The sequence below is a fragment of the Protomyctophum parallelum genome (assembly GCF_964188405.1).
Source record: "Protomyctophum parallelum genome assembly, chromosome: 14".
In the NCBI taxonomy this organism is placed as follows: domain Eukaryota; kingdom Metazoa; phylum Chordata; class Actinopteri; order Myctophiformes; family Myctophidae; genus Protomyctophum; species Protomyctophum parallelum.
In genome coordinates, this window is record NC_139709.1 from 9,416,454 (window position 1) to 9,431,499 (window position 15,046).

Below are 15,046 nucleotides of genomic sequence, written 5' to 3' on the forward strand. Positions count from 1 at the left end.
GAAAAAAAGCACTGGTAGTCATAAGTACTATCCAAGCTTCTGCCTATATATATATATATATATATATATATATATATTATATTGTCTATTGTCATGAACGGACTTAACCATGACAAATATGGGAGACAACACACAGGAGTAAATGTCAAAAACAAGTATTTATTTTAACTTAGTCAACCAAATCATACTTAACAGGTGAAGTGGGGTGTGAGTCATCAGTTGGATCAGTAGTGTATTGCATGTGTGGATGTGTGAAAGTGTAGTGTATGTGCAAGTGCAGCAACTCAGGTCAAAAACTAACTAAAAGGAGCCACAGAACAAACATTGTTCCCTAGGCAGGAGAGAGAGGGAAATGGCCTTGACCAGCCTGCTTAAATAGGCTGAGCCCAATTGGAGTCAGGTGTGCCTCCTCATCTAGGCACACCCCCCGCAGGCTGGTCCCCTCCTCCTGCACATGAACAGAGAACAGCATTAAACAGGATGACAAACAGACACAAACAGGATGGGTCATCACATCCCCCCCCATAAGAGCGGAGACCAAACAGGTACTCCGTAACTTTTAACTTTACAGTTACCCATCAAACATAGATACCTGACTCATCCTTCCAATCACCACCTCTGCAACCATGATACCTGCAGTAGCATTTTTAAGAGGGGTGAGTGACAGTAAAGTGATATACAGGAACCAACAAATATATACAGTTCATCTGTAAATAGATCCGAGCACTAACCTAGAATGCACACGATAGGGCGTCAGCCATTACATTTTCATGGCCTTTTATACGCCGGATGTCCAAAGGGTATGGGTGATAGGCATTTAACTTTTTAGACAAGAAACCTAGTGTTTTCTCGACCATGTTATCAGCTTGTAACAAGACTGCACCCCCATAACTGGCATCTACCTCCTTATCCAGATGAGCTCTTTTTTCAGGAGAAACACGATAAAATCGCTGCTTAATTGGCTTTGCATCTCCAATTTCAATATCGTGCCCTATCAAAGGTGTCTGTGATCGTGTGTCTGAAAATAGCAAAGGATAGCTATTAACCATAGAGACCAACTCATTCCTTTTTGTCTCATCCAAGTGTCCAAGTACTTTGGGTAAAGCTTCCAATGCTTCAGAGTTGTTCAGGTGTACTTGTAACCCAGCCTCATCGGCCGGCCAATCTCCCCCTCCCTGAACCTCCCCCACTGAAGAAAACCCAACCGTGCCTACGCACAATGAAGGCTCAACGCAAGGGACGTCACTGGAGTTTTGAGACGCCGACACATGAGCACAGTATGGTTTCAACAGATTCACATGACACAACCTAGAATTTCCTCTAGGCATCACAATCAAATAGTCCCGCTCAGAGACTTGCTTTTTCACTGTCAGTGGACCAGTAAAGCGCGCCTGAACAGGAGAACCCACCATCGGCAAAACCACAGATTTCCCCGGTTGGGTACTTGTGTAAGACCGTAATGGGACCTGGGTAACCACCTTTGGAGATTTAGCGTCAGCCCACACTTTATCCCCAGCCAAATCATTTCCAAGGACTATATCCACCCCTTCCACTGGTAACTCAGGGCGCACTCCCACCACCACCTCCCCACTGACCAACCCACAGACAATGCTCATTCTATGTAGGGGTACTGGAATTACCTGCATACCCATACCTCGCATTAAAACAAAATCGCCTGTGTCTGAAATGGAGGAGAATGGAATTAAGTCGTGACGGACATAAGTATGTAATGCACCCGTATCTCTCAAGATGTTAACTTTAACTGCCCTTCCACCAGGCAGTGATACAAAACCCTCTGAAAGGAATGCTGTGTACTCCGCCATAGGGTCACCCCCAGTGGAACACATGATATCAGAAACACCTTCCATGTTACCCATTAGCTGTGGTGAATGAACTGCCGGTGCAGCCAACGCGGACGGTTTGATTGGTGCACCACTTAACATCTTCTCTTTAGCTTTAAGAGCCAAACAATTTGCTTTCCAATGTCCACTTTTATGGCAAAAATGACAAACATTAGGATCGTCCTGTTTTCCGGAACCATGTTCAGACTTGGAAGGACTTGAATCCCCCTGCCCCCAAAACCACTTTCCTGTACGAACTGAACCACCAGACTGATGCAGACAGTCACCAACTGCACTTTTGTGTGTTAAACAGTATTCGTCAGCCAACACGGCTGCTTCCTGGGGGGTTTTCACCTTCCTCTCAGTTATATACGTAGCAATATTAACTGGCACACATTTTTTGAATTGTTCCAGAGTAACCAACTCACAAAGCCCATTAAAGGTTTTAACCTCTGATGCTACGCACCATCTGTTAAACTGGACTAACATTTCTCTACCAAATTCCACATATGTTTGACTTTCCTCTTTCCTCCAATCCCTAAAACGTTGTCTGTAGGCTTCGGCTACCAACTCGTATGCCCGTAATACTGCACCTTTAACAACCTCATATATTTGACTATCCATCACCGATAAAGAAGCATAGGCCTCCTGGGCCTTACCTGTGAGGACACATTGGAGCAGTAGAGTGCGCTCACCATCAGACCAATCCCTGGCGTCTGCCACACGTTCGAACAGGGAAAAGAACAAATCCGGATCTTTTTCTGAAAACTTGGGAAGTAATTTCAGGTTAGCACCAACATTAAACTGATTGGCTTCCTGAACCCTCAATTTAAACTTGTCTTTCTCCAGTTCCAACTTTTTCAATTCAATAGTTGCAATAGTTCTTTGCTTCATTTCTTCAACCTCTTTCTTCATCTCTTCAATCTCCTTCTCATGTTCAAGTTTAATTTGAAGCAATTCCTTTTGTTGCTCAAAGGTTAATTGACCTGAAGAAAAAGAAAAAGTTTTACCAGACCTCAATTCAGTTGGATTCTCATCCTCCGATGGGACCTCCTCCTCCTCTGGTAACACTTGCTTTCCCACCAAACCGTTGATCAGAACTATCTTTACCCTAACCTTTGACTGTTTGGCACAAACAACAATGCCGTAGTGTTCTGCTAGTTTTAACAGCTGCTCTTTTTTGCATCTATCCAGCAGCTCCATAGATGGAGCCTGAACAAATTCTTCAACTACCAAACTCATTTTTTTTTTTTTTCAAAAAAAAACAAACAAAAAAAACTGTGCAAAGGCTTTAACCAAAAGTAGCAATAGACCCCAGAGCCCAACTCCCCTACCTAAACTGCCTACCAAAAACTGACTGACTGTCTCAACCCTAGACTTCAGTGGCCCTCCCGAGTCCCCCCCTCCAACAAGGGCCGCTCAGTGGTACCACCGCATTCCAGCTTTTGTGGAACACAGTCTAAACCCAGAAACAAAAAACAGTGAGTCCCATATGGAGACCCACTGTTAAAAAGCTATCCGGGAGTTGGAACCCCAAGGACTAAAGCACTTTAAAAACTCAAAAACCTGCACAGAGAGAACACAAAAAAACCCGAAAAGTTCCTAATGCTCTCTCCCTCTGCCCCAAACCAAAATACCAATTCCCATGTGTGTCCCCCAAACACTTTGTTCCACTTAAGAACAATCAAACAAAGCCTAAGTTCATCAAAACACTTGATAGAAAAACTCCAATAGGAGGTAACAACCATATCTACCAACAAACTAGACTAGAGTGGCGAGCCCCCATCTTGTCATGAACGGACTTAACCATGACAAATATGGGAGACAACACACAGGAGTAAATGTCAAAAACAAGTATTTATTTTAACTTAGTCAACCAAATCATACTTAACAGGTGAAGTGGGGTGTGAGTCATCAGTTGGATCAGTAGTGTATTGCATGTGTGGATGTGTGAAAGTGTAGTGTATGTGCAAGTGCAGCAACTCAGGTCAAAAACTAACTAAAAGGAGCCACAGAACAAACATTGTTCCCTAGGCAGGAGAGAGAGGGAAATGGCCTTGACCAGCCTGCTTAAATAGGCTGAGCCCAATTGGAGTCAGGTGTGCCTCCTCATCTAGGCACACCCCCCGCAGGCTGGTCCCCTCCTCCTGCACATGAACAGAGAACAGCATTAAACAGGATGACAAACAGACACAAACAGGATGGGTCATCACACTATATATATATATAGGGTTCAAAGCCCTACAGCGCTGACTGCCTCACCTTTGCCCTTTTGTATGTTTACATTAAATATGAAATGCACTATTTCACTAGAGTGTAAAGATGCTGTGTTCATTACCACACCTGAAACCCACTTTTAATATATTGTCACCCGTACCATACAACAGTAATACGTCATTTGTGTGATATAGCAATGCAATTTTTATTGTCATATCAATATTTATAGCACCCAGACAGCTCTGTAATTACACCCTTTACACACACAAATAACTAAATATTATATATTATATTATATAATTATAACATAACAGCTCTTACTTTTTTGTCTAACCCCTCCTGTTTTCTACTTTATTGGAATAGCCAGCATTTAAAACAATCTATTCTGTTTACCTCCCTTCTATTTGGGAGACACTTTGATCTAATGCAGTGTTTTCCAAACTGTGGGTCTCACTCAACAGTAAAACAGTAAACAAACCAACACACAGAGTTTAAGTGTATACAAGTTATGACCCAAATTGATACTAAACACATGTTTTAAAGAGTGACATCCTGTTGAAGTAAAATGAGGCTGAAAAACAGAGCTTTCCCTGTGGCATTAAAGCAACACTACTGTAGTCTGTATGTCCTATAGTTTGGGGTGTCAGTGGCCACTTTGGACACAAATGACATGGCAGCCAACTTCAGTAAGGGGCGATTCACACTATGGTCCATTCGCCAGTCTTTAATTTGCTTTGACCCCACACACACACACACACACACACACACACACACACAAGTAAGCAAACATAGTGCTGCTATAAATATATCTATTTATTACAATTAGGAAGGTGGTGATTTTTCATTATTAGTGCTTCAGATTTGATCAAAATTGTGTGTGATCTTTATAGTCCTGTAATCACGCCGGATCTTATACATCTTTATAACATTACTGATGATGAATGATGAATTACTAATTATTAATTAATTGCTTATTATTAATTGGTATTAATATTAGATTTTATTTTGGAAAACAGGTCAAACTACTATTACTTTTTAAACTGTCCACATGCCTCCCGAGTCACAAACCACCGCTACTGACATTTAAACTGTTTTTATTGTATTTGTGACACTTGCTTTGGCAATGTAAACGTTTGTTTTCTCATGCCAATAAAGCTCCTTTGAATTGAATTACTTTTTAAAACACTTTCCGCCGCTAGGCAAGGCAGCTTACACACCATATCCACTACATGGCGACAACGCCATCTAGTGGACACACTAGTCTCAGTTAAATCTTTGTATTGAGTTGTGCTTGAAATGTACTGTAATTCTGCAAACTGTTAATAAATATTTAAATCAAAGTCCAGGCATTGAAAAGGCAGATACAGACTGCTCTATTACATGGCTACATTAAATACATATTACTCACTGTGTGGTGTGTACGGTAGTGTAATAAAAACACCAAGGCAAGCTCATATACAGGGTTTAAATGCATTGTTTAATTCAAAATGCATTTGAATTAACGGATACCATAAATAAAATGCTGACCATGAGTCCCATTAAATAATCTATGTATAAATAATAAAACAACAGTTCAAAAATAAATACAAGTTCAAATTTGCATTTTCACCATCAGTCAATTGAACAAGCTATTCTCTCTCAGTGCAATTATAATATACATGGCATAACATAAGTAGGCATACATTTCCTTTAAAATAAAGTTTGGAATTCTGTCATAAAGAATACAATACATTGAATACAATACTTTGGTCAAACACAAAAAGCTTTGGTGCATTAAAGGGCGGGTTCAAACTTTTAAGAAGTGTATCTTAACTAACCATGTCATGCTTCAGTCTACATTCTAAGTGCATAGGCTATACTATTGTGCAGTTAAGAGAAATCGTTTGTCAGCAGCCTAATACTAGCATTTGCTGGTGCTAGCCAATTGGGAATCAAGTAGCTCTGGTCCAGTGCTCACAGCGAGTCTCTCTCACTGACGCCCTGCTGGAGTCCCATCCATTGCTCACTAGCAGCTTTTCCCACTGTGTGCGACGGTTTACAATTCCCAGAAAATAAACAAAACAACGTAACTACTCACCGACACAAAGCCTGCTAGACCTTAGTAAAAGTCTATTCTCGAAGCTGGGAAGCGTCTCAGGTCCCCAGCTTCTCTAAAATACACTATTTTAGTCAACCAGATCGGCGCAGGCAAAACCCGGAAATGCCGTAGTAGAAGAAATGACTCTGTCCGGTACATTGCTTTATTAAAATGGCACAAAGTGCATTTTAGAGAGAAGCTGGGGACCTGAGACGCTTCCCAGCTTCGAGAATAGACTTTTACCAAGGTCAAGCAGGCTTTGTGTCGGTGAGTAGTTACGTAGTTTTGTTTATTTTCGGGGAATTGTAAACCCTCGGACGCAGTGGCAAAAGCTGCTAGTGATCAGTGGATGGGACTCCAGCATGGGCGTGCACTGGAGCAGGGCTAGGAATCAAGCAATCTCTCTTAAAACCAAATTATGTTTTTTTGTTAAACCCGCCCTTTAAGTTGGCGTTACCCAAATTAGACACAAAGGCCTATATTAAGGAATGCGACCGCTCAAACATAATGCTCCTGGTAACAGATAACAAATTCAATCAATTCAATTGTGACATGTGCGCATTGTTGAGGGAAACGGAATGGAATAATCATACTATTTAAGCCCATTCAAGTAGTTGATCCCCACCCAAAGGTTGTAAAAAAAGTAACTCTTACAACTTTTGATGTAAATTGAAACTGTAAACTACCTCTAACCATGAGAAACAGGCACAAAAACACCCCGTCTCTTTGACTTAAAGCATGCACCGATGTCAGTGAAAGGGTTTCTCATGTTACACATGCTTATCTGACGATTGAATTTTGCCTAACAACGATCACAGTCTCTAAAGACAATAACGTGTGATCTACTCTAAGCTTCATGGATAAAAGCCAATACATTCATGTATCACTTCGAGACAACAGCTCAGTTGGATTGCTTGATATTATTGATGTCAGCTAGACGTCTACCTGTGGCCCAATTCCAGTGCACATACACTGCTTTCGATAAAATACACAACTCAAATAATTCAAGTTTTTAATTTTTTATATATTTGCCAATCCAAAAGGTGTTTCTGCTCATGCCATATTAAAGACTATTCATATCCAGGTAGGGCTGACTAAGTGCTACAAGACAATTTGCAAATCAACTAAAAAGACCATAGAATCCTACACTGTGTGGATGACGTATTGTGTGTGTGTGTGTGTGTGTGTGTGTGTGTGTGTGTGTGTGTGCGCCGTATAAGTTGCGTGCAATGACATGTTGTGACCAGTGATGGTGATGATGATGTATGTCTGTCGGTCGGTCCAGAATGTAGAGTAGGAGAGTAGCGACACACTGTGATCTCGCCCTAAAACTGGTGCCTATATGGGCTATAGTTCCAAGCATTGCTCCTATGGCTGGAACTATCCCATTGAGATAGAATGAGCACTCATTGTTACAATGGGAGTCAACGTTAGTGTCGCCACTCTCTTACTATATTACTCTGGGTCGGTCCTGCTGAGGCCTCATTTGTCCTTCTCCACCAGTCCACTTTCTGCTCTCAGGGCCTGGCTGCTGGCCGAGATGAAACTCATCCAGTGTTTGAGGTCCTCTGGAAATTCAGGACACTGGATCTGTGCGCACACGCACACACACACACACACACACACACACACACACACACACACACACACACACACACACACTTGAGAAAGTTGCACAAACCTGTACTGCTGTTAATATAAATCAGTGGTTTTCAACCTTTTTTCATATCAAGGCCCATTATTTATTCTGCATTTGAGCCACTAGCCTGGCTCCAGCCCTGAATCGCTATACCATAAAAAAAATGTCCTGGTGAATAATCAGGCAGAATAATGAAGTGAAACGAAATGAAAATTCAGACTGAGTGTCAGGCTAATGGACCACCACTTGCGTCTCAGAAACAAAACTTAGAATATGTTGTTATCGTTGGATAAGATTTTGCCCACAATTCCATGTTGTATTGATGTGGTACCATTAGGAAAGACAACAGGCAAACAATCAAAATAACAATTATTCTAAGTACTCTAATAGAGGGTATGCGCGTGACATCATCATCAAACCCGGAAATGATGCGGGAACGCCTACTGAGTGTCAAAAAACTACTACTTTCTTAAACAACATAATGTATGGCATGTGCATACCCTCTATTGTGTAGACTTCTTGTGAATTAAGTAATTCAGGTGTTTAACAATTATTTTACTCTCAAGCATAAAATTAAACCAAATCTGGACCGGCAAGAATTCATTTGGTTTCATTTTACGCTCTCAAGAGTTAAAGCTATATAAAAGGGTCCATTTGGTTACCAACTCTCCATAATTTAGCTGGGTCCCCAGGCCCACTGCTTGAGAACCACTGATATAAATAATAAAATATGTATATATATGCACTTTCTACTGTTGCATTCATTACCTTCCTTTTGCACACAAACTCTATGATCTTCTCGGGGCTGCAGTGCACCACGTTCTGCCTGCAGAGCATGATCGCAGAGATGAAACCGTCTTTCTTGGACACGAAGCGCTGCTCCAAGTAGAAGGCCTTCTCGTCCCAGCTGACGACTTTGGTCCGAATCTCAAACGCCTCCCGGAAGGCCAGAGAGCGCCGGTAGCGAATGGTGGAGGCCCCGACCACCATTCTCGCACCCAGCTTGCGCGAAGCCATGAAGAGGCCGTTGCGCATGTAATGGTGAAAGCGGGCAAAGTCACACTCCCTCAGGTACCGGGAGTTATTCATGTGACCCAGGTAATCCAGATCATGGGGGAGGACCATTCCGTCCACACTTTGCTCGGCCAGAATGTCCCATATCCTGGGTTGGAAGTATGCCTTGAAAAACACCTGGGCCCCCCGTACAAAGTACCACACGTCCAGGCTGCAGAAAAGCAGCAGCGCAGCACCCAGCACCAGCAGCAACATCTCTCTGCAACACAAAATCAATATGGATCGTCAATATCCAGCCAGGAATGGAGATACAGTACATACAACATGGTATGAAACTATGAACATGAGCCTGAACCGACGGTCCAATTTTAGCATCTTGATCTGCACACACACACACAGTTGGTCTGGGAAGATATTGTGCTATTGAGCTTCAGGCTGTAATAGTTGACAACTGGGAGGTGACCTATACACGACACCAGGGTCTATATTTCCACAAAGGAAGAATAGGGAGACCACTGTGCACTTCCATCCACTGCAGATGTGCTACAGTTAGATGCTAGCAGATGTGCTGTATGCTAAAAATTATCATATAAACCAAGCAGAGTAGCAGACAGATTAAAATAATGTTTTATTCATGAAAGGAATTGCATGTTTAAGCTCTATGATTTCAAGTATTGAATCCACGTGAAAAGTGCCTACACTGTAGCACCATTACTGCATGTTAAATAATAAATAATACCTGCTATGAGGTACATTTAACCAGCATGGCTGTATGGTCACATAAATGAATGCAGAATCGTGGAAATATTATAGGAGTCAGTGAACATCACGGTTACACACACACACACACGGTGCATTATATTTGAGTCAGCAACTATTTCATCCTTGAGGGGAGGCGGAAACGTGAAATAAACATGATCATCATCACATAACCTCTATGACAGCAGAATCTGCTGCTATAGCATGTTAGCTATAGCATCGTCTCTGGGGCTGGTACTGGTAGTGATGGTGATGGTGGCCTATCCTAGAAGCAGTGACTGATATCATGGGCACTATATAATTGTCCTAGCCTGACTCCTGAAGTTATGCGATTACTGTAAGTTCACAACTATAACGACAAGGACTGATACAAGAACAAGGACTACTCACTGTGCTTTCAGAAGAGAGTGCTACCAAAGATGGTGTTTGGTTGGTGCTACCATGGGCTGCGGGTGGATGCACCTTGAAGGAAAAGAAGCCGGCTACAGAATAGAATGATGCGTACAGTACGATGCGCTTCCTGCTTCCGGAACTGACGTCATCATAATTTATGTCGGGCGTGGCCAATGTTTATTATAGTACATTATATTCTACCATTACAATTTACAACTATACATTGTATTAGTGAACAAAGACAAAAATGTTATGTATATAGGCCTACCGGTATTTGTGAATTAAATTTGCGATTTATGATGTAGGGTGACCAGATCCAAACTGTTCATTTGAGGGACATAAGTATCACTTGTGTGGGACAATTCTGCTAAATGCCTATCATGTAGGCCAGGGGTCCTCAACTAGAAATGATGAAGGTCCACAAATAATTTTTTGAATAAGACCGAGGTCCGGTCCCATGCGCGGCGTCCATCGGAGAGCGGGGCTCTATGCCCGTTTAGTATGGTCAAGCCAAGCTTATACAAATCAGATCCCCTTCCACCCAACCAATAATGGGGTGCAGAGTGCAGGCCCGGAGTGGAACTCCAAATCAGGCCGGGAGTTATACGCCCTGGCAGGCCACACTGCGCGCGCGCATAGCGCGCGCCAGAATTTTGGGGGCCCTTGGGGGACATTTTGGGGGCCTTTGCAGCAATTTCACATGAGAAATGTACCATCTGATGTTATTTATATTATTAACTTAAAAAAAAAAAAAAAAAACATTTTTTTTTTTTTTTTGGTGGTCCGCAAAGAGGTGGTCCGCGGTCCGGTCGCGGACCGCGGTCCGCCAGTTGGGTACGCCTGATGTAGGCATTTAGCAGATCCACTTACAAAGCCCCCCCCCCCCCCTTCATTTTTCCCCATATTTTCTAAACGTGTAATATAATATATCCTTTTTTTGCATAGAAGTGTATCTGTAGGCTATGTCTTTAAATGTTCTGATGAATTGAAAATGGAGAACCCTTATGGAAAACAAACAAGTCTTAGTGCTTTTTCTGGTTTCAACTTTGTTGAACAGCCTGCCAGTCTACAAATTGTTAATAAAAATGTAATGTTCAATCAAGATCTGAGTTGAAAATCATGAACCCTAAACCTAGACATTTTACTTTGCACTCTGAGGAAGAGGAACACTATTGCCAAAACGTTGGTTTTCTGTACTTTGCATCTACTTGGCATGGCAAGTAGTTCTCCGGTAGTCAGAGTTTTTCTGACTCGCCGCGACACTACACTGATGAAGACAGCATGTTAGCATAACGATGAAGACATTGATGAAGAATCTTCGCTGTGGCGAGTCGGTAAACTGGCGAGTTCTCCGGCATCCTGGCATATGTGCACAAGCAAGCAGTATGTCTATCTAAACATGACATTTCTGTTAATCTCACAATTTGTGATGAGAGGTGTACGTCAAATTCATCAAAGTATCAACTGCAAACATAAAATATTACTTATAGTATGTACGCATATTACGCATGTTTCATGATAAATGCTTTTATGTGATGTATTCCCATGCTTTTGTTCTTGCCTAAATGTAAATCGCTCTGGATTAAGAGCGTCTGCTAAATGCCTAAATTGTAAATTGTAAATTGTAAATTGTACTGTAGTACTGCATCCACCTTGGTAAAAGGAGTTCAACTTTCATTATGAACGTATGCAGCACAGCTGCAATATGCAAGGACTAGATTAAATAAGAAAGCCCATGTTTAAACTACATCAACACTGCAAAAACCTTTATTTCTTTTGTAAACATTAGAAAATATTGCATTGTTAATGTTCTTGTCGGCGTGAGTTTACATTTGTAACCTTGGTTTCAACCTCAATGGTACAACCTTTGTTGGTTTTGGTTTTGTTGAAATAAAGCTCATTATCAGCACTTGGCACAAGTTCAGGTCTTTAAGTACAGGGGATATGAATCCATTTCTCAGCGGAGTATTAATCCTTCGCTTCGCAAATTGAGTTGGCTTCCAAAAGCTGATGTTAATAACTCCCCGAGTGACATGCCGGTGTGGTCCATTCATTTGTTCTTCTCCTCTAGGCCACTCTCCGCTCTGAGAGCCTGGCTGCTGGCAGAGATGAAACTGACCCAGTGCTGCAGGTCTTCTGGAAACTCGGGACACTCGACCTGCATGGAACAAACCACAAGTTCACTTCGGTGACGGTCCCACTGTATTTTCATGTATACAGTTACAGTACTGTCTATACTACAATGGAATGGAATGCTCTGGCTGGCTCACTCAGTCTGACTTAAAACACAACACAACACACATCCCAAACCAACGTAAAACCATTACAGACCTACGTCGACTGTGTGTAGTACTGTACACAATGCACACTAAACAGTGTCCCTATTCTGGTCTTTATAGGCAAAAAATTAAAATGTTGACATTTTTGGAAAATAATGAAAATATCAGATCTACCACAACGCGTCATGACGCTACACATTGTGAGCTGGTGAACCAGCAATTTTAGCTACTTTAGAAAATATTGTATAGTATAAAGTATTTATAAAATAAGGTACACATAATTAAAAAAAAAGGTCCTTTCTTCAAATTACCTTCCTCTTGCAAAGGTGCTGCATGATCTTGTCCGGACTGCAGCGTATCACACTCTGCTTGCAGTACATCACGGCGCACACCAGCCCGTCCCTCGTCGACACGAACCTCTGCTCCAGGTAGAAGGACTTGTCGTCCCAGGACACAATGCGGCTCCGCAGCTCGAACCCTTCGCCGATGCAGAGGGCCCTTCGGTAGCGGATGGTGGTGGCCCCCACCACCACGGTGGCCCCCAGGGCTCGCACGGCCTTGAAGACGCCGTTGCGCATGAAGAGGGAGAAGCGGGCAAAGTCGCACTCTCTGAGGTAGCGAGCGTTGTTCATGTGACCGATGTCGATGTCGTGCGGGAGAACGCGTCCCGTTATGACCTGCTCTCCCGTGACGTCTCGTACCGGGGGTTGGAACCGGGCCCTGAGGAGGACCCCTGCCACCCGCAAGAAGTACCATACGTCCAGAGTGCAGAATAGAAGTAGCAGGACAACCACCGCCCCCAGAAGAAGGGAGATGGGATCCCACATCTAGGGTAAAGAATGAGACATGTCATGTAGGCCTACTGTAGAATTTGGAATTTCTGCCTAGTGGCCGGGGGTAGGTAGATGTTTTGTGCGTGTGTGAGTGAGTGAGTGAGGCAGGCTTAGGCAGTGTGTGCGTGTGTGTGCGTGCGTGCGTGCACAATGCCATTCTTATCACATGTCCTGTAAATGCAAATTTAAACGCTGAATAGAATAGAATACATTCATTAAGATTCTGAATCTTGAGATGAATCGTACATCGACTCGAGGGATTAATTGTGAAGACGTTTTGAACGTGTTCCAGTCTCCAGCTTAGCAGTCTGTTGTTGCACACACAGTGTACAGTTGCACACCTGTCAAACCTGCCAGCTGGAACCCTGCTGGGGCAGAGCAACTGGTTCTTCTGGAAAGGCCAAGTGCTCAAACATACAGTACTTTTACTGTACCTTGGGCAAACGGCTCTGGGCGGGAACACCTTTTGGTGTTTGAAGCATCGAGTTATACTTTAGCTAATGAAAAATAGCAGGTCTGCTATTTTTGAAAAATGGTGAAAATGTGTCGCAAATCTTTGAATATATATTCTTTCACAGCTCAGGTCACTGGAACAACATATTTTCAGATAGGTGGTCGGTGGCCAATTACATATAATTCTGGGGGTCCTTGACGTGAAATATTGAGCACCACCGATATAGAAATATAGGTAGCCTATTTCAGAAAACTGTCATTTTTTTAATGTCGACGTCAGGTCTAAATGGGTTAAGAGTATTCTAACTATAAATAATATTCTGAGATAGCCAGAGAAGCTTTCAGACTGAATTCTTCTTGTCTTGTTTACTGGACATGCAAAAGACAAATGCAATGCTTATTATAAGCAGCGATGTATAGCTTTTAATGGTCATGGAATCAGAACATTTAACTTATACTAGTGTATACTGTACATGGGACCTCCCACGTTTTGGGTAGGCTATAGAATTCTTTCTTGACTCTTAACTTACTCTTACCAGTAACTCTCCCCACGTGTTTCATTCTTTCAGCTTTTGAATCCGAGATATATATATATATAATGGTTTGCAGCAAATCTGTTTATGAAAACCGTTCATGTTAGGCCACTTGACATGCAACGTCGTAGGCAGTAAATCATTGGACCTGGTCCAGACAGTGCTTTATATTCTTGTGAGACTCGAGCAGTAGCACCAGGCTATAATATGGGATAAATAAAACATGTTTGGAATATTAATTGTTCGTAGCAGCTATGGCTGAACATTATTCGTGCAAAGAAAGAACATGATGATGGTGTCCCAGCAATCTCCTTCCCTCTTGCAAACTTTGACGCAACATTGTTTTCGTAAATAAACAACATAAAATTCCATAGCTGTAGCCTGTACTCACTGTTATAAGTGTATGAGAGACGGTTGTCCGTTGAGCGTCTTTAGAGTCACAATAACAACACGATCAGCACAGACTGACTGAAGAGCATTCATGACATTTTGAGACTTGTCAACTCTGCTCTTGGAAAGTGACGCAGCTGAATGAAGGGTTATGATTGGCCGGCTGGTGGTTACAAGTAATATGTGTCCAGATTTATAATTTATTTTGTCAAAGGTTCCCACTTCCCGGGGTAGGGCGGGGGGTTATAAAACAAAAATAACCGCTGTAGTTTTAGTCATTAAAACTCATTAAAAAATTAAATAAAACGATATAGTTCAAAATGTACTTTGAATAGGCTGTTGTAAGTTTTTAACGCAAACCCACCCAAAATCTTGATGATCTTTGATGATACCTGGCTATGATTATCATCATTCTATGTTATGCAAAAGGAAGATCAATTTGTGTTCTTATAGTGACAGAGAGGGTAGGTCTACATATATATACAATACCGCCGCTGTCCACCAGAGGGTATTCTAGTATCTATGCTATCTATTATTTTCCCTCCGAGGTGGAAAGCCTGGTGGTGACGCGAGGTTAATCTATTATAGTCTTACATGATTTAAAAAAAAATGGTTCTT

General features: G+C 42.1%; 2 protein-coding genes across 2 annotated transcripts; both read right to left on the reverse strand.

Moving 5' to 3' along the window:
• Positions 1-5,514: 5,514 nt before the first annotated feature.
• On the reverse strand, positions 5,515-10,047 carry LOC310870323 (protein THEM6-like). Its single transcript, XM_083781499.1, has 3 exons — positions 9,938-10,047; positions 8,543-9,047; positions 5,515-7,725 (listed from the first exon to the last, which is right to left on the reverse strand). The coding sequence occupies exons 2-3, from the start codon at positions 9,041-9,043 to the stop codon at positions 7,618-7,620; spliced, it is 609 nt and encodes a 202-aa protein (XP_083637625.1). The 5' UTR covers positions 9,044-9,047; positions 9,938-10,047; the 3' UTR covers positions 5,515-7,617.
• A 1,631-nt stretch (positions 10,048-11,678) lies between these two features.
• Positions 11,679-14,546, reverse strand: LOC310870048 (protein THEM6-like). The gene is made up of 3 exons (XM_083781071.1): positions 14,430-14,546; positions 12,531-13,046; positions 11,679-12,098 (listed from the first exon to the last, which is right to left on the reverse strand). Exons 2-3 carry the CDS (start codon positions 13,044-13,046, stop codon positions 11,991-11,993), a joined length of 624 nt encoding a protein of 207 aa, XP_083637197.1. The 5' UTR covers positions 14,430-14,546; the 3' UTR covers positions 11,679-11,990.
• Positions 14,547-15,046: the final 500 nt, after the last annotated feature.

Excerpts from the sequence above, each read along its gene's own strand:
- LOC310870048 (XM_083781071.1), bottom strand. The coding sequence starts at position 13,046 with ATGTGGGATCCCATCTCCCTTCTTCTGGGGGCGGTGGTTGTCCTGCTA. Across the intron at positions 12,099-12,530 it reads AGCACCTTTGCAAGAGGAAG|GTCGAGTGTCCCGAGTTTCC; the intron begins GTAATTTGAAGA and ends TGTTCCATGCAG.
- LOC310870323 (XM_083781499.1), bottom strand. The coding sequence starts at position 9,043 with ATGTTGCTGCTGGTGCTGGGTGCTGCGCTGCTGCTTTTCTGCAGCCTG. Across the intron at positions 7,726-8,542 it reads AGTTTGTGTGCAAAAGGAAG|ATCCAGTGTCCTGAATTTCC; the intron begins GTAATGAATGCA and ends GTGTGCGCACAG.